The sequence below is a fragment of the Lissotriton helveticus genome, chromosome 5_1, assembly GCF_964261635.1.
Source record: "Lissotriton helveticus chromosome 5_1, aLisHel1.1, whole genome shotgun sequence".
NCBI classification, from domain to species: domain Eukaryota; kingdom Metazoa; phylum Chordata; class Amphibia; order Caudata; family Salamandridae; genus Lissotriton; species Lissotriton helveticus.
The window spans coordinates 1,003,854,357-1,003,874,577 of record NC_136065.1 but is presented as its reverse complement, the minus strand read 5'-3'; the positions used below and the strand labels follow the sequence as shown (position 1 = coordinate 1,003,874,577).

Sequence of the window (20,221 nt, the reverse complement as noted above, 5' to 3'; positions counted from 1 at the left end):
GAGATTATTATATTTCAGTTGAGAATACGAGCTCTAATTGGCTGTGATCTTACATAGGTACTTTTGCATAGTATTTACACTGGGATACATGTATACGTGTTAAATTTACAGATGGAAAATGCTTTAAATTTTTTTAAATGTGGAATTCCATAACACCTCCTGGGAACCTACAATTTTTATAGTGTCCCTAGGCTAGTGCTGGAATTCTTTACGAAATTTTAAAGCATATATTTTATTTTAATAATGTTTTATTTAATGGTATGTTGTCCTCAGATCATGTCTCAATGAGTAATCTCTTTAATTAAAGTAATGCATTGTGATATTGTTTGCTTTTTAAAACAGAGGAAAACAAGATGGCATCTTTCAAGTCCGTTTTAAAGAAAAAATATGTAAAGGCAAATTACAACAGAGCTAACTAATATAGTTTGATCATAATAATTGTTATTGCACCTCAGATTGTGTGTGTGTGTGTGTGTGTGTGTATATGCATTCAACCTTTGTATTCTTCTTTTTCGTTTCCCTTTTAGTTTTTCTCTTCTACTTTATTTTGCCTTTCAATTTCACTCTGGCATTTATCGTATTTTATTATGCTAGACATTCTAACAGTAATAGCTTTACCGTGAAGTTACAGTGGGTATTTCAGCATGCTGATAAAGTGTTCCATTGTTTGCAGATACAGAACTCAATGGGGCAGCACCTGAAATAGGAGAAACCCCTCCACCTCTGCCGATCAAAGGCATTGCGCCAGATTATGGAAATGTTTTTGAAACTCAAGAAATTACTACTCCTACAACACCACCGCCAACACCTCCAAGGGTACGCTTTGATTCTTTTACTTTGTCTAGATCTGACTTCTCATTCTGGGTTGAAAATCACTATAATACTCGTGGAAGAGAAGGCATAAATTCACATGATTGTCTTTCCTGGAACTCGGTGCAAGAATACCGTGGGACTGGGGATGCATGCTGACACCATAGATTGGAAATTGCAAGCTTTGTTCCTGGAATGTGCACTATCCACTTTGACCCAGGAATAGGGATCAATTTTCGCTGGTTTCCCCTGATTCCAGAAAACAATCTGCTTACATTTTCTGCCTGCTCATAGCATGTGAAAGAAGTCAGTGGGAGGGCTGGAGTGGGTCTGGGGTGGCAGGCGGAAGTCTTGGTGGAGTTGGGTATTGCATGGGCAGCATAATCTCCTCTGCCTGTGACGTGCTGTAAGTGAGGGAGGGTGAATGAGCTGTTGCTTGCAGCCCGCATATGATAGTACCTGGGGCTGTCCAGCTTTTGGGAGTGGGTGGATGACATGTGGTGTCAGGAATCTTGGGCATGGTTGAGGGGAGCATTATATGCTACCCCATGGTGCCAAGGGGGTTAGGTGGGATTGGGCTCTGCCCCTGTCCACTACCCCAGCCCAAGTAGTGGTTTCATCAGCTGCACACCCAGTAAAACTAGACACAGTGTTTTAGGGCCTGAAATGATTGGGTCCTGAGTTTGAGAACCCCCCGTTAATATAACACCATGACACCAGGGTATTAAAAATGGCGTGTGGCAAAATTCCACCCCATGTTCCTATTCTAGAGGAAAGGCCACCACGTGTAACAGGAGCCCATGAAGTAGCTGATCACAAGCTCCACTTTTACTCCCTGACCATTAGCATTTTACTTCATTATAAGTGCACACTAACACCAATATGTAGTGTGCCATAGTTTTATGTATTAGCACCTTGCCCCCAGGCTTAGAAGGGCACTCTTTAAGGGTGATTCATGAGAATGTTAAAATAATAGGCTATTTCTTGCAGTGCAAACTACAGTGGTCTTACATGAAGTCAAATGGTACAAATCTGATTCGCTAAGAATACTGAGATTTATTTATATCTTTATGCTCAAAACAGTTACAGAGTGGCATTCAGATTTGTTCTCTTCCAGTCTTCCTAAATACTTACTTGTTTCCCATTTCAGTATCTGTCTCACAAGAAATGGGATATAATCCCTATCACCCCTAAGTTTCTGCCAGTGATATAGCATTTGTAGCAAATTCACTTTTTCTACATGGTCGTTCCAAATTTTTCAAAAATGTCACTCTTTCTTTTTTTCCGGTTTTAAGGCTGTGCCACAGTTTGTGCTCTGACTGCAAAATGGCGTTGGTAAAATAGTTTTTATCCAATTTGTCTTTTTAGGTTTTGCCTGGCGAAAGCTGCGCTCTGCGCAGCTTTTTCGCGCAGGCGAAAACCTAATGAGTATGGTATGGGAGACAGGAACGGCCCCCGTCTTTCATTGGCTAGCTCCATAAATGGAGGCTAGCCATTGGAAGACGGGCCTGTCCGTCAATGCCGGACCAGATTCGGGGGCGTTCCCGAGAATTTTTGGCTTTTGGCTACGTCAGCCGAAAGCCTGTTCTCGGGAACGCCCCCGAATCTGTGCTGGCATTGCCGGCACCCGCCCTCATTGCAGTTGCCTTTGCCGATCGTCCTTTGCCGGCAGTTGCCTTTGCCGATCGTCCTTTGTCGATTTTTTTGGACCCCCCCCCACCTCACTTGCGCCGAGGTGTCCAAGTAAAGAAAAAACATTTGTGCACACAAGACGCAGCATTGTCCCTTTGTTTCCCACCGTGGCCCCCGAAGCCGAAGGAAGCAGCCGTCTGCCTCCAGCCAGGGCCGCGCTGGGATTGGCCCAGCCGGTCGAGCCTCCGCCGCGTCATCGGGAGGAGGAGGAGGAGTGGAGAGCAGAAAGCAGCCTGCATCGTTTGGTGACAACCTGTACTAATGTGTGCTCTTGTTTTGATGTTTGCCTTTAATAATATTTAGAATGTGCTTTCATCTTAGGTCTGATAGAACCTTTGTACAGCGTGGATTCTTACTTTGTCAATTAACGTGGCTGGAGAGAGAAGGATCACGTTTCATCTGGTTTCGTTTAAGGTTTCTCTACCCGTTGGGGTTGCTTTATCACGACACAACCCTACTCTGAAGTTATACAACTGACTGATAGCTATTAGCCTAAAAAATGCGAGTGTGACTTTAATACTGTCTTTTCATTTGTTTTTGCAACCAGGTGCACAAACTTCCTGCAGACTGTGCTTGCACTAACCTAAGCCACCACAAACAGGTCAGGCGGAAGTGTTCGGTATAAACACAGCGCAGGTCAGGGATATTTTGTCACTGAATGCCCTGCCCTTTCCCACCTATGGCAGCGCGGTGACGCGCCTGTGGGGCGTGGTCGGGCGCTGGGGGCGGAACCTGGTGCACGGGGCACGGTGCAGGAGGGCGGTGACGCCTGGCATGGGGCGGGGTGGCGCGCGGCTGGGTTTCCAATGGCCTGAAGTTGGTGTGTGTCGGCAAGCTAGAATCTGAAGTCTGGTCATGGCGGAGGAAGACGGGGGCAGCTGGGAGACCCCCCGCATTTTGCAGAGCCTCAGGGGCAAGATATGTGAGTGTGCCCGGGATGGGAGAGGGGTATCTTCGGCTGAGGTGCGGGATGGAGGCATTGTAGTAGTCCCAGTGCAAATGGGGAAGTGACGGGCCAGCGGGGGAACAATGTGCCCCGTGTCAGCGCCCCCATGTGCCGCCAATATTTGCTCACTCTTTCCTCCCCCAAAGGAGTGTAACGCGGCCCTCCGACCACCGGTGGGTGCTTCGGTGGAGGGACCGGGCAGAGGTGCAGCCAGGCACTGGGAGAAGGTGGGGGCACTTCCTGCCAGCGCCTGGCACAGCTCGCGCCCTCAAATGCAACTCCGAACAATTCCTTACTTTAGCACTGCCCCTTTACGACTGTCCACCTTTCACAGGCGCGCCAGTATCGTGGTGTTAGTTCATTTTTTTATTATTAGTCTCTTTTGCATTCAATTTGACCGTTTTACCAATGCTGTTAACTTTTGGCTTACAGTTGATGTTCTCGTGCCACATTTGTGGAATTATACATTTAATACGTTCTCGTATTAGAGGGCTTGTTCCGTTTACCAGTCCGCGTTCTTTCCAGTCAGCTGCATCATGTCGTATTCACTCACTGCCCCCTCTTAATTGATCTGCCCTAAGAGCACAACTGACGTATGCATATTGGTACTAATTTGATAAAGTATACAAGCTGTGTGCACGTGAGGATGGCAGTGTCGCCTCATTCTATTAGATGTTTGGTGTACTGGTCCACCTCCATCATGGAGTACTTTCATTTCAATTTATGAGGGACTATTTTACAAGTAAGCAGTACACCCACTCATACAAAAGGAGTTTTAGGTTTACTTTCACAGGCAGGCTTTACAAACAAGTGTCTGTTCAGATTTCAGGGCATTCGAGTCTTATTGCTGTTCTGAATATGGGGAGGTTTTAGTTGATGTGTGGGTGTGTGTTGGGGGGGGCTCTCTGTAGGTGTTTGTGGGTGTCATTTGCGAAAGATAAAGCTAGTGGCATTGCAAATGACAATGCCATTTATTTATGTTAAAAAAAAACATAAATAAAAATAATGTCAAGAGCATTGCCAATAGCTCAAACTTTAACAAAGGCAAAACCATTGCATTGTAAATGCTTGTTTACTTTCCTGTAAGCCCACTGTAGATAGCACAGAAAATGCATCTTTGTTGTGGAAGGTTAATGTGGTATGTGGGTCATAACTCTCTCCAGTAAACAAAAGTGAAACCATTCCTTTCAGAAACCTTTTTAAAACTGTAGTTCAAGTCCTTGTATTCTTTCATCTGGATAGTGGCAAAACCCTTCTCACCAGTTTTATAGACTCCACTGCGGCCACCCTTGAAGATATCCTTCACACCTCAAGGGCCTGAAGAAATATGACCACATATCCCCACCATTGTGGAAGTTTATTGACTTCCCTTGCTCACACCATTTTCAAAACTAGATGCATCTTCATCAAAACTATGATTACCAGCACTGCTGCCTATCTGGCTAACAAGATGTCTAGTGCCTATTGGAGTACCTGTAGCCACATAGGTGACACAAATATATGTCTGCCAATGGCGCCACCATGCTCTGATTGGACAGCAGTTCAAATTCATTGAAGTGACACATTGCAGGTAAGAATACATTCTGGAAAATAATAGCATTCTTACCTGTTTAATTCCGAAAACTGTTAAAGCTTGTACTGCTATTTGATCAATTTGGACAGCCTGTACACTTTCATTGGAGCCTTCAGATCTTACTATGGAGATGTATAGTGTCACCATGTTTACTAGGTGTTTTTCATTGAACTGATCTTGTAATCGTTTAAGATCCATTATGCCCATTCCAAAGCTTTCAGTGATCCCTAAATAGACCATGGTCTTTCTCCTTTGCCTCATCTTCATTATTCTGATTTTGGATTGCACTTCCCAAAATTACTTGCATATTTGCTTCAGCAGTCTTGGTCACAGACTTCATTTGTTCCTATTAAATGGGAATTTCCAGCATTGGTTCAGGATGGGCAGATTCACATCAGTTTTAATTGCAGCCAAGTAACAGATAAGTATTGAATTGAAAAGGAAATTGTATAGTGAGTGGTTATCCTGAAAAACTACCATGTATATGGCCTCCTTATACCATAGTATAAGTTCTCTAATATCTCAGCACGTTAATTGAACACCTCAGTTTTTTTATTTTCAGAGTTTTCAGTCCTTCTAATCTCATTCTGGTTGCTGTTTAAGATTTCAAACTTCCCTCTCGTATCCTTTTAAATTGGACTTAAAACAACTTCTTCCATCTTACCCATTTCGCTCTAGCACAATTCTCATGGTTAAATCAGCACCACACTTCCAAGCCCTGTTGATGCTACATGACGTTTAGTTTGCAGCATCATCCACATCCTTCCCTTTTGCAGCTCCCCGGCATTTAGATATAACACCGCCTCCAGAGAGGATATTGTGGACTCCCCATTTACACTGCTAACACCACTAAGTATTTTTGCTGTGATAAGGTAGCCACTATCTATTAGTTTTGACTGGATCCTGCTCTTCTTGTAGTGGTTGTGCGTTCCCACCGGCTGACAGTGCAGTGCCTCTTTCCCACATTTCTCACATCCTCTTCCCTTCGGTACCACTATCCAGAGCTGATCAATGTGCCATAATATTGGAGATCCTGTTTTTCTTATGGAAGCTAATATGAAATTAGAGGTGAACTGCTTTCTCAAGTTCATTCAGACCACTAAGGCCCAGAAATTTCCTCTCATCCATGCTTCAAAAACAGATACTGTTATACGCCTGGACAGAAGATCTGAAAGGCATTCAAACAACTTAAAAAGTTGGAAAAGAACTGCAAAAACACAATACCCCTTGTGGTCTGTGTTTTTATCACTCTTCTCTGTCTTACCACCATGCAGGCACCAGTTCTAGATTTTATCTGCAGTACTTAGCCAGTATACATCATTAAAAGGAGATGGATGTTTCACCTTTCCTCAGCTTAAGCCTTGGATGCTAGAATCCTGAGGCCAGCCCACACACCACAACTGCACTCCCTTCCCTCATCTCTCTATCACTAGGGTTTCTGTGATGTGCAGCACCCAGGCAAAATCTTCAACAGCCCCCATATCATCCCATGCCAGTCTGCTCTTATGCTCATGTGTCATAAACATTAAATTCTAAATAAATCATTCATTAAAACGACCAAGATAGCTATCATACAGTCTTAAATCTCTCTTAAATATGTAATAGGTGAGAAACATGAATAGCCCATGTTGTCAGTCTAGTGAATACAATAGCTAGATAAAATCTAATGTGCCACTCAAGGAACCTGGCATGGTTCTCATTGCCTGGGTAGTCAATCATTGAAAAACAGAGTTATGAATATATTGTTGCTTTGCCATTTTTTTAAATGTGATCCTAAATAAATAATTCAAACGGAACATATGTTTGCACACTGTGACTCGTGACCAGGTGTATTCCATGTCCACAAATTAATCTCCCTATTAAGATTAATCAATTAACTTTACAATGATTACTCCCTTAATTAGTCTTGAGTTGCTTTTGCTTTTCTTTCACTCTCTTCTTACTGCTACATCTGCAGTTAGCTTTAATTTAAGCGGAAGAGTTACATTGGCATGTTGTGTGCAATCACCATGGGAAGGCTAGTTTAATTCACGGCCTCTAAACCAGTGCTCTGTGCAAACTAAATATAACCGTTTCCTATGCGAAAGTGAAAGAACAGATTGCCGTTGTGGGGCAGATGTTCTTTTACATAAGGTTCCGTCTCCCCCGAGGTACGTGCGAGTCACGGAGCGGCTCAGGTTGCTTCTAATGTGTTCTGGCAGACTTATGTCAGAAAGCAAAGCAGTCACCAGAAAGACTCGTCCGCCAGCGCTAACATGTGTGCGCAAGCACGAGCTCGTTTGTTTTTGCGCATTTATATAGCGCGAACTCGACCCGAAGGTATCGGAGTGCTTTATATGAGCACCAGTTACGCTGCACAAGGACACAGGTAGGCTCGGGGAGATTAAGTGATTTGCCCTGGATCATGGGATGCTGAACCGAGGCTCGAAGCTGGTTCCCCAGCTCCAAAGTCGGCAACTTTAGCCATGAGTCCTCTTCCTGCCTCGGAAGTAATAATATGTGATTGCTACCACAACATGACAATATGATTCTGATCATCTCCCCCAAGCATTGTTTGCTGTGTAATGCGATTGGGTCCTTGCGCTTCTCAGACCTGCCAACGTTGAAACAAAATTTGGGGGGAGGGTCTGGGACTTCATTCCTAGCACAGCCTGAGGCACTCCGACCGGACCCAAACTACTCCACCAAAAGAAAAACAAAACAAGCATTAGAAATGCAATAGGTCTCGCAGCATTAGAGTTAGTGCTTTTAGAATTGTTAATGTTTTTTTTTGTAAATCTTTAGCATGAGGTTGAGGGTGAGTGAGGGTGAGTGAGGGTGAGGGGTTGAGGGTGAGTGAGGGTGAGGCTGAGGGTGAGGGTGAGTGAGGGTGGGTGAGGGGTTGAGGGTGAGGGGTTGAGGGTGAGGGGTTGAGGGTGAGTGAGGGGTTGAGGGTGAGTGAGGTTGAGGGGTTGAGGGTGAGTGAGGGTGAGGGTGAGTGAGGGTGAGGGGTTGAGGGTGAATGAGGGTGAGGGAGGGTGAGGGGGTTGAGGGTGAGGGGTTGAGGGTGAGTGGGGGTGAGTGAGGGTGACACAAAAGGTACGAGAAAAAGAACGACGACAGGCTGCTATGGTATTAGGCGCACATACATATAAGACCATGAGCACACAAAACACGCCCATTGTGGGAGAAGACGTGCAGTAACACTTCCAGCCCACATAACTAACAGCATGAAACCATGTGCTGCCTTGCAGCACACTGCTCAATGTCAATCTTTTATGTATGCGTCTACATGCGACTCAGTCATGATACCAAGAACGAAGGAACTTCAAAATTCTGATGTCACGATACTGTTCAAAATAGTATGAAGGCGAAAAGTTTGTTCAAATCTGCAATCATAGAACAGAGCACTCTAAATGTAAAATGCTGTTGCATGTTGTACACAACGCGTTTCTCACTTGCATCTACGTGAAATTTCAGTACACAACTCATCGAAGGTGTAGGGCACAGGCGAATCCCTTTAAAAACGCTGTATGTTCATTCTTAAACCAGTTCCGTAAAAAGACCGTAATACTGTGAGTGTGTCTGCTGTAAGACTTGGTGATATCAACATCTGTTCTCGAATGCGTTTCTCAATTAGAGTTACCAAAAATCGTAAAACAGACTCACCAAAGATGAAAGGTAGCGTGGGGTTCCTTTCAACACGATCTTTATTCATTGAGTAACACGCTCTGTAAAAAGACCGTAAATGCGATAAGTTTACCCGCACTAAAACTTGGAGATGCCTGCCGAGTTCCCAGTCAAGAGTAAGCACTTCTAGAATCCTCTACTCACCAGTCGAAAGCAGCCTGTGGTGTTGTCTCCTGAACACGAAAAACGCGAAAAGCACGGAAACGAAAATCCGCGGGTGACTGAATTTAATTAGCCTGTACCTCCTGAATGCGCTTCCTGCATGCGCATGAAAAGAGGACTAAGCTTATGCGCCATATTGAATGGGTAACTAGACCGTAATCTACGCTAAAAAGCGGTCCATATAAGAAAACTGCATACAGCCGAGACACAATTAAACAACTCAATGCAATGGTCTGAATGTAAAAAGAATCCAGCTAGAGGGTGCCCAGATCTCCACAACAAGGCGAAATGCTTATGAAATTCGGTGGTTTGAGCAGTTTAAAAAGTGCCTGGACTATCCGCTAGATACTGTGATTTAAATTCATAATGAAATGTAAACGTCAGGAACAATATACTCGTTGCTTATTTAAAAAGTTCCTGGAAGTTTGTGTGTTTGAATGCTAATTCATGAAGTGAACGGACGGAGGAGAGGGGAGGGGGGAGGAGAAATGCGACACTGCGGGAAGGGGAGGGCTTTGCATTGGACTTACCGGAGGACTTCGACTGCGAGGAAGACCGCTCACAAGACTGCTCAGCAAGTAGGGATGTGCAACCTTTTCCCCTTTCGACCTTCGTGTAATTTGAACTAATGCGGTTAGCACCCGCAAACTGAAGTTTACGCGCTTTCACGTTAAAAGTAGGAATTTCATGTCCCTCTGAATTTTGGTTTGAGAAAAAGATCACCAATATCGACCCACTTCCAACGTTGCAAGGAAAATGGTTTCAAAGTGTCTTTTAACATGTTTTTATTGGCGGAGCGGGGGTGTGGGAGAAGTGCGGCTGGCTGCCTGATGGAGTGGAGAGCGGGCGGGCAGAGAGAGTGAGGGGGCGGAGCGGGGGTGTGGGAGGATTGCGGGAACAGACGGGAGGGGAGGAGAGTAGGAGGAGGAGTAGGGGAGGCACGGCCTAGCGGCCGTGCAATCAAGAAGTGAGGGGGCGGGAGAGTAGGCAAGGCAGGCGGCTGGGGCCATGTGCACGCGCTTTTAAGCTCAATGCGCATGCGCATTGAGCTTAAAAGTCACGGGCACTGCAAGGAATCGCCACGATTCCTTGCAAGTTAGATAAAGAGTCGATGAGCCCCTATAGTCTCGCTTGCTCGATGCGCATGCGCATCGACAGGCGAGACCTAAAAACAGCCTCTAAGGATTGGTGCCATCTGTAGGTCCTCGGGAGGTGTCACACTCCGTAGTCGGCATCAGCTGTGCAGAGACTGCAGACACGATCTGCAACCCACTGTTTGCAGGGTTTCCAGCTCATGTTTTGTTCCACCGTGTGATTTAGGCTCTCACCGTGTGATATCGGCTCTTCAACAGAGACTGAGTGAAGGGAGCCGATATTGCATGTCACTCTCTGGCACCGTGTGGGTTGCCAGCTCTGGCTTCTGAATGCAAACTCTTTGTGTGCGTTCTTCAGCAACGTGGCATGGAAGGAGCTAGTAAAGGGGATAGAACATGCTGTCTGTACCAGTAATAATTCGAATTATTATTGCACTTTTACTACTTGTGGACAAGAGTTAGCATTAGCGCATTTTGCTTTGGAGTCCGGTCTTACAAAAGTTCTAAATGTGTTTACATCCACTAAGAGTGCAAATCCACTTTTTTTTATTACTGTTATGAATTTGCACTCGCAAGTGATGTTACGTCTGTAGGACAAATGAAGAGGAAACTCTTGTAAAGGAGGCTTTCTCAAACAAACTGGTATCTTGAAGGAGCCCTTCCCAATAAAAAAAACAAGATATGAACGGGCCTGCTGACAATTAATTTGAAAGAAGTAACGGGTCAACTTTATTTTAAATGTACATCGGAAATGTCGTGAAATAGGTCCATGAAAGGGTAAATTAATGGTATTTGACCATAAAGAAAAGCAGTAAAATAATGGGACATTTGATTTTTTTGTTCCTTTAAGACTTGAAGAGCAATTCTTCAGCAAAGCTAGAGGAAATGTTTCTAGAGTGAAGAACTGATGTTAAATTTCAGCACTTCCAACCTGCGATCCTCCGAGTATATATACATCTCACAAAGTGCCACCTAGGGAGGGCACCCTTTCCTGTGGAGCTGAGGGCGACCATAACCGGAGCCCCTCTTAAGTTTTATTTAGAATGCAGTCTGCAGTAGGTGCAATATGAGATGTGCAAGAACTAGTATATGTGTATAGTCTTGGGCGTCAATTCACTAAAATGCCAGGGGTAGTGGAAATGACATCACAGGAAGTGGCGTCATGTGACCTTTGACCCTGTTACTATCGCCCAAATTGACATCATTGATGTTAAGAACTCCATAAGTGCATGACTAATACAGATTCTCACATCATTAAAGGCTAGTATTTGGGAACTAGGTTTGTGCCTCGGGAGGTTGCAAATCTATGTGTTAGCAAATGTTTTAACGACAATAATAAAAAATAATTTGAACAACAATAAAGTCAATCAAACAGTACATTAACAACAATTACTACATACTGCATAAAATACCAGGAGCTCGCTCATCCCCTACCCTGGTGCAGTCATTATATGCCTCACACAGTCATATGCAATTGTGCCATAAAATGTGCATGCTCAACCACTGTATGCCAAGACCTACACCAGACTTGATCATCTGTTCTCGCTGGAATTTATCTGTAAATGAAGGACTTCATAACATAAATATCATATGACATGTGTAATTAATGTTCTGTTATCAAAATTTGTCAACGTTTGAAACACATCTGTCATATAAAATACATAATTTAGGAAACAATATTATTATATTCTGCTTAAAGCTACTCCTGATCCTATGCACGTCCCAAAGTGTAACCTCGCTTTTCAATGTCCAATGCAACCCCTAAAGTGCAGCCTCAGCCCCCAGGACATAGTCTTGTCTTCAATGAGAGGTGCATTTGGTCTCTCTACCTCACTTTGAAGTAGCATTATGTATCCACTCATTGCTACTTTGAGTTACATTCCATTAATTTTCAAAAAGACACTGAACTCTCATCCAATATTCAAATGTTAAGCAGGTTATATAATAAAAAGATAATTAGAGTTTAGGCCAGGTTATTCTTTAAAAACACTAGGCCATCCAGCAGATCACAGTGAGAAGCATGACTGAATGAATGCAAGGGAATTTTGAACTGGACATCTGCAAAAGTTAGTGGGTGTCATAAGCATGCATACTCTTCTCTCCTTCAGACCGCAGTCTCTTAGCCCTGTCAAATTTGATTATTTTCTCACCGATATTACATATAATGCTGTGCTTGTATGTGGATCTCAAAGTTGTGTGGCCAGTAGAGGTCCTTTTAATACAACTGGATGCAAAGGCAGCAACAAAGATGAACATTTGAACAGATTTGCATGGGTCGCAGCAATGCAAGATTCACTCCATGTGCACAAGCGATACAGCAGAGCTTGCAGCATTGCACGCTTCACAAAATCAGATGCCACATGGGAATGGCAAGCTTTCCTCTCACAAAAACATCCACCACGGGAAGCAGCAGTGTAAGCTTTCCTAACTGAAACATTAGATGCACAACACTTGGACTATCAGTGCCCCTTCCTTCACAAACACACAACATGCACAGCAGCAGTACAAACTGTATTCGTGCGCAGACTGAAAAGGCACAGTATGGATAGCAGCTGTGAAAAACAACCTCACACACAGCAGATACAGCAAAGGAATTAGTTGTGAAGTCATCTCTCACATATCACTGGAAAGAGCTGCACAAGTAAGCCTCCATCACACAGTTTATAGGATGTAGCAGTGAAAGAGTTATTCACAAATTTGCTGCAGGATTGGCGGGAGTTGTGCAACAACATGAAAAGCATTAACAGCACCTGTGCTAGTGTTCCTCTCAACACAGGTACAGCACTGGAATCACACTGCAATGCAAGCCACGGTCACAAACGAAATGCAGCAAGGGAAATCGGTGTGCTGACCATCCTCCGAATATAAGCACAATATGACCAGCAGCAAAGCAGACCCAGAAAATAATTAAAGTAGGAAACAAAATCTCCACTTTTAAACCTCACTCCCACAACATGTAAATACTATGTGCAGCAGTGAAGGGCAAGTCTGCAACTTTGCCAACAGGCATCATGTAACGTGTCACACCATCAAGCAGACTTTCTTTTTAACGACCAGCAGCTTGCATGTTGTGATCTTTACTTGCATGTGTATTATGATAAAGACAAAAACTACAAGTCCCAAACGTGAAGTGCGGATGGGTACGCAATCAGGGCTGGGTGACTGTGTCGCATATAGTAATAGGTCCACGTGCAACTATGTGTGTGTCTGAAGTGTGTCCTGTATATAACTTGACATTTGAGAAATGAATGATCATTTTTGGCACAGGAACCCTTACACGACATGCAATCACATTATGATTTAACATTTAGTCACTATGAGAAGCATATCTGAGAGCCTCTCTTTCCAGTGATCTGCATGATCAAATCCTTGTGTGATGTATTCTTATAGGTTCTGTATCGATCCCCCTATTCCTGACCCTGTTCTGGTTAACAAGTTAACTAGCAGCCATCCCATGATGCAGAAACCGTTATCTGATTAAGCCACACTACGGCACAGGAACGTGTTATCTGATTAGGTCATAACGCTTGCCATCTAATTAGACAAGCGATATTCCTCCAGCCCCTGATAAGGCATACGGAGTTCTCAAAACAAATCAAACCTATGACAACCTGGGAAAAACCCTGCGCCCATTGTTTTGATTTCATCGAGAACTTCAGCAAAAGAATGTGCTAACGACCAAGTCGTATGACATCCTTATTGACGTATCTATGTCCATCCTTACGTCAATCTCGGCACCTTACAGGTATAAATTTTACCGGTATTGCCTTAAGCAAACACACGCGGTGGTGACGAGATCGGAGCAGCCAGACTTGCCGAAGCCCAGAGCAGAGCAGACCCCGCTGGCGCAGCCCCGCCTTCCTGACGCGCTGAGAACGAGACGCTGCTTTCTCCTGCCGAGAAATCCAGCTCCGGCGCTTCCGGGTAGCCCTCGCAGGCAGCCTGGAATATCGAGACCAGAGACGAGAGATACCATCCCTCATTCATCCTAGATTCCAGGTACAGAACTGAATAACCCCTTGCAGAGAATTCTTGAGTCAGTCACTTGGCAAAACAAACTTAACTTAAACTGCTACTTTCTATTCCCGCCCACGTATTAGGCTTAGGTCAGGTACACCGGGGTAGGCGTAGTTAGAAACACCAGTTGAGTACGATTAGTCAAATGTATATGTGTATGTATCTATTTTATCCATTTTAAACCACCTTATGGCTTAGAAACCATATAAGTGTTTTTACAGTATTATTTTATACTTCTGCTTTTATTGTATGCACTTTACTTAACCATAAGTATTGCGATAATATCGATCCATTTCTCTTGTATGAGAAAAGAGACTGATCAATAAATAACATCTTTTATTGAACACGCCCGTCTCTTCCTTTTCTCTACAATCTGGTGAGACTAAGAATGCACGTACTGACTGAGTAAAATAAGTTGTCTTTTGTTTTCACACGACTCTAGAGATACACTCTTGATTAGGGGAGAGCAAAGTTGTCATGTTCTATGGTTGTCAGAAACTAAATCCCTTCTTGTCTATCCAGGGAGGTTCAACTCCTCCTTGCCTATTCGAGAAAGTTTCTAGTGAACTCTGAGCTAGCTGGCAAACCCAAAACTTTAAGTCTAATATCGACAGTAGTAGACCTAGTTAACGTCTGGTCTAGGCCTATACTATTGAAGGTATTATTCCAATGCGCAGAGCCTATTGGGATAATAGGAACTACACTACACTTGCATTCTGACATTATTTAACATTTTCTTGTATTCATTTTAATGCACTGACAGAGAGAATGTTGCTCCATTGTCTCAAGAAGGTAATTTAAAGTGAGCAATTTGATCAACTTGTTTATAGAGGCACTCAATGCCAGGTCAATTCCGATCTGAGCTAGGAAATCCACAAATGTACATTCAGTTGGCCTTTTGAATTGCTTGCTGTTCTGTAGGCCTGGGATGTGAGGACTTCCAGCGTGATGACAAAACTCAGCAGTGAAAATAAAACAAATTGTACTTCTAGGACACGTGATCGGTGTAGTCGAGCTATTGTGCCAATTCCCTCCCCTAAAATGCCAACCACAGGTGAAAGGGTGCACCCACCCAGTGTCACGTGTTCAGTAGGCCCTGCAAAGAGCAGCATCCTGCTTTGTGTTAAAAGGTGTTTGGAGGATTTCGGGAAGCAATGTATTTTCCTCCAGACTTCAGAAAGTGAACTGGCTTGCTAGGGCGTGTTTAATTGTTTTCGATTCATGGCTCTGCTTTTGCAATCTCCGAGGCCAGGGGTCGCAATAGCAATGTCAGGGCTAGCAAGGGCAAACCAGCGGTCACAGATCCCTGGCGGCCCCAAAATGACATCCATGTGTATAGTACTGTATATTAGAAATAATTTACTTGAGTACATTTGTTATTTCCGATCTACTGAAACGTCTGTGTGGCACTGCCATGACTTCAGTGCATTTAAGGCATTCTCAATCTCCCAGAATTTACATGAATTTTTCAATGCATATTTGCTTCTGGTTATAAATTATACACCAAGATAAGGCTGAATGAACTTGACTATTCCATTTAGTGACTCTAGAATTACCTCTGCCTCGCAGCGGCCTGCTCTACAGCTCTGACTTGGCCTGTCACTGACATAGGGTACCTTCTCACTTTACATTTCAAAATAGAAAGCAATGAAGGATCACCTGATATGTGCCACCGAGTTAGTAGTCGTCAGTGCATTAAGCATTGCTCGACCATGTCCATTTGGACCAGATCTACTGGTGCTTAGTGGGACAACCTCGAACTGTCTCTCCTGCCAGGGCGTATCTATCCATGCCTCTCCTCCACACGCCCTTGGTAGGAGGAGTGATGCTTCACCAGTGGATTAATCAAGTGTCAGAAGGAGCATCATATTCTCCCACTTTCTGTTACTCCTTCACCTCTCTTACAAGAGACTGATATTCTATATATTCTCACTTTTCTTTCCTTGTCTGCGATGTCTTGTCTCATTCTCCAACCACTCCTTCACTTATGTTTTGATAGGGTTTGAAATCTTTTTAAACTGTGTGACCTTGTCTACTACAATGGCTGATAACGTTTCCATGGCTTAAACATGACAAATCGTAGACCACCGTACACCTATAGGGACAAGGATCCTTATTTCCATTACTATGCTAAAGTTCATCTCCCTGACAGAAAAGAAGTGTGATATGAGTTTGCCAATATGAGTGTGAATGGGGTATGTGCTGTGTTCCTATGATGGAGTTGAATTTCAAGTGAATCCCTCATATTATTTATAAGGCTGAACAGTGGTCTGGACCCAATGGAAGGTCCACCAGAGAAGTATAAAAGTGCCCCCTATTTGTCATTGCCTCCATCAGTAGTCGGATCCTCCCGTATAGCCTTGAGTCTCACGAGTCAGATATCACTGGGTCAAGAGCATTTGGGCATTCTCCCTCTGCTGGGTGCATATTGAGATATTTCTATAATTCTCCAAAATCTTCCTCCTGCTGTCATTTAATCATGTTAAAAGAACTATTGAAGTCCCTGAAGTTCCGAACTCATACATAGCAAAGGGTACCCATGCTGTTGACTGGTGCACAGAAACTGCAGCTGTATTTCTTAGCTAAGACTTAAAAATCAGACAAAATGTTATGTGTGAAAGTATAATTAAAAGACTAAAGATTATTTCATCTGTAGGAGAACTCCTTCATGTTGAGTTTCAAGAGGTCACACAGTTTTATGTTCAGACTGTTGTCAAATACATTAACCTTTCCTAACGTCCCGGTAGACCTTGCCTTTTCCAAGTTATTGTTTATTGCAGTGAAGAGCTCCTGCCGCTCATTACAAACTTTATAGATAGCTCTTCCCATATCAGACTCATTCCAAATGCCCCAGTGCACGCATGCGTTACTGTATTAACAACAAAAACATCTTTGCATGCTTAATATTGTAAAATCTCTCACCTGCTTTCCAATGTACCCGTGCTACTAAAAATACTAGAAACGGCTGTTGTGCTTTAATTCTGAACTACCTGTAATTGGGGCGATTTGTCAACTGAATTTTGTTGTTCCAGTGTAACTGAAAGGTCCCTGTTAGACATCCACCCATCAATTTTACACATCCTGATAATAGGATTCTGTCTTATTGATGCTGATGTATTTATTGGTGGCAACACCTTTGACTATTTTTGTCTGGTGTTTAGAATTGGGCTGGTCCTCTAGCACAACATAAACAGAGGGGTGGGGGAGTAGGTCATCGTACGCCCAACCGGAGTATCAAAGAAAACACAAAAATGAGTATGGCAGCGCAAGGAATGAAAAGAGAAATATATTTGAAGAAAGCAGTGACAAACAGGGACTACAACGTTAACCATGGTGAAGGTGGAAGAATAGTCCTCCATGCACACCCTAGATTCACTATTCCCTAGTAAAGAAGTAAACCCTTTGATGTGAGTTCTGATGCGCTCACTAGTCCAGTTCTATGAAAACACCAAAATGAGTAGGGCTGCGCAAAAAACAAAATGAGTAGGATAGAAGATATGTTGTTTTGTAATCTTACAGAAACAATTCGGAATCCAGAGTTTGGACATCACAGGATTTCTGCCACGCTTACGAGGAAAGTCATTCTTTATGGAAGAAGAAACCTCGGTATCATAATAGTGTCATGTTTCATCATCAGCATCCTCTCCTCACCCTGGTAGGTCAGTGCCACCAGGACAGACTCAACCTCCTCGAAGATTTAAAGAAATGAGATGGTTCTTAGATAAAAACTACTGGACAAGGAGGGATCCAGACTTACTAAAAATACCTCGGAGTTCCTCTGTATTTCACGTAACTGTGGCAGAATTCCTCTGACGTCCATACTCTGGATTCCAGATTGTTTCTGTAATATTACGAAACAACATATCTTCTGTCGTTCCTTGCTTTGGCGTACTCATTTTTGTGTTTTCATAGAACTGGACTGGTGACAGAGTCAGAACTCACAATCAAAGGGTTTACTTCCTTACTAGGAAATAGCCAATCTAGGGTGCACATGGAGGACTTATCTTCCACCTCCACCATGGTTACAGATGTAGTCCCTGTTTGTCACTGCTTTCGTCAAATAGTCAGGTACAGTCGATATGTTGCTACTCCAGGGCTTGGCAGACAAGTTTCATAACTAAGCCAACAGCATCAAAATGATGTTCAGATTTCTAGGCTGTGGGACCAACTACACATCATCCGCTCCCCTTCTGACAAAATGAACACGCACTCAGCTATTCTAGACTCTGAGAAGTAAATGAACAAACAAGTAAATGCTGTAGATACAGCATCTATCTCCCATCTTTAGCGGAGACGAATGTCTTCATTGTATTTGGGATAAAACTGCTACATTTTCCAGACCTATAATTATCTCACAAGTCGATTGCAGTAATTCTCTGCTTGTCAACACGTATTCAAATAAAATATAGTTCTGCGGGTTGTAGGACAGAACCACTCTTGCGATTACTTCGCATGCCTTAACAATGTGGTCTTTACCACGACTGCGTCTTTACCATCATGCCTTTACTACACATGCCTTTACAACAAATGTCATTGTAAGGGCAAGATTGGTTAAGGTAAACGTGTGGTAAAGGTTACACGCCAGCTCCCGCCTGAGTCCTAACACCTACCCCGATTCCAGCCCTAAAACCACCTCAGCCCCCGCCCTGAGCCCTAAAACTGGCCTCCAACCCTAAAAACTACCCCAACCCCCTACCCTGGCATTTATGCATAAAATCATATATCGTCTGACGCCCCAAGATAAAAAACGACTACACATCCTGAATTTTTTTATCATGTGGTTTAAAGTTCTGGAGCAAGGTTTCTATTAGGCTTTAGAAAGAAGTTTAACATTTTCATTTTTTAACACGCAAGACATCTAAAAATGTTTAATAAAGTGCTCAGATTTTTCCTGTGGTTTGCTAGCTGTATAAAAAGATAATTTTGTAAGTTCATCTCATGTGAGACATTTGGGGGGCATAGTCTGAACCTTCTTTAACAGAAGAGAAAACACACTCACAACCTCTAAGCACACAACACTGTTTGAAAAATAAAATCACGGTACTCGAATCTGCGCCCAGATTCTTAAGATACCATTTGCACCATCTGTGATTTTGCATTTTAAATGCAATGCGGTTTCTGCTACATCAAAGAACATATTCAAGAAACACTTCAAATAATGAAGAGATGTATTTCCCATTCTTGACTAGTTGCTTTCTGAAACATGCTTTTCTATGTTTCAAACGTTGCTTTGGAAAAAGCACGCCATAAAAATGTGAAATAATTAAATATTCTGTTTGTTTTTTTTTTGACAGGATGTGGATAAGCAGGATGTTAAAAGCTAAACTCTTAACGTCCTAAAATGTAAATTGCAGATCAGCATTATTAATAAACCGCCCCTGTCCATTATTTCGTTGTTTGCTAAATTACCTTTCTCAAAAGAGCACTTACGGTTTTTTTCACCCTGTCAGTGGGATTTCAAGTTTTTCATTGCACTTCCACCGTTTGGCGGTTATTTTAGTCACTAATAATATGCACATTACTGGACACTTAGTGGCAGGCAGCATCTGTTCTGTAATCTTTCACTTGCCATTTTATTCAATAAATACTCACCTGCGGAATCATTCTCGCAATTATAAGACTCTCAAGCTGTTTAGTAAAGTTTTTCGAAAATTGTAAAATGCTGAATTTTGCTTAGTTTTGCACAGTGTTGACAAAGCTCGCGCCATTTTGATTGATGCACTTTTGTCTTCTGAAGAGGGGAAAGACAGGCTGGACCTTATGCCACCTAAGGGCACGGGTGCTGTAGACACACAAAAAAGCAGCGTGTTTTCCTTCCTAAGGCAATGTGGAGTAGGAATCCACTATGACGTTTCAACCAAATAGGGGTCCTGGGCATATGGTAATTGTTGGGATCTACTGTGCTCCCTACTGTGCAAAACATTATTAATTCCTAACGTTGTTCTTATATTAACCTGCCTTGCCATCCAGCGTACAAGGCAGTTCGAAGAAGGTGTCATCTTATCTTTACGTTTAGTTGTACAATCAATATGTGGTGGAAACCTTGTGGTGCTCTTTTAAATCGAGACACATCACTTACTTGTTGTTTTGCTGTGAAATACAAGTTGCCCTCGTAGACTAATGAATACCTCATCCGGATTCATGCCTTAATAGGGCGAGCACATCTCTAAGTATAGTTGCAGCTTCTGTTAGCTGCTTGTCACTGTACCGCACATGTTTGTAAAATATCTGCGGACCTACTTGGCACACGTTGCAATG

General features: G+C 43.1%; 1 protein-coding gene across 1 annotated transcript in view; it reads left to right on the top strand.

Moving 5' to 3' along the window:
- The window catches only part of DOCK1 (dedicator of cytokinesis 1), a 1,311,419-nt gene that overhangs the window by 1,280,762 nt on the left and 10,436 nt on the right, over positions 1 to 20,221 (top strand). The window contains exon 51 of the mRNA XM_078643512.1: positions 674 to 816. Within this exon, the coding sequence (XP_078499638.1) occupies positions 674 to 816 (143 nt within the window). The remainder of the gene's footprint in view (positions 1 to 673; positions 817 to 20,221) is intronic.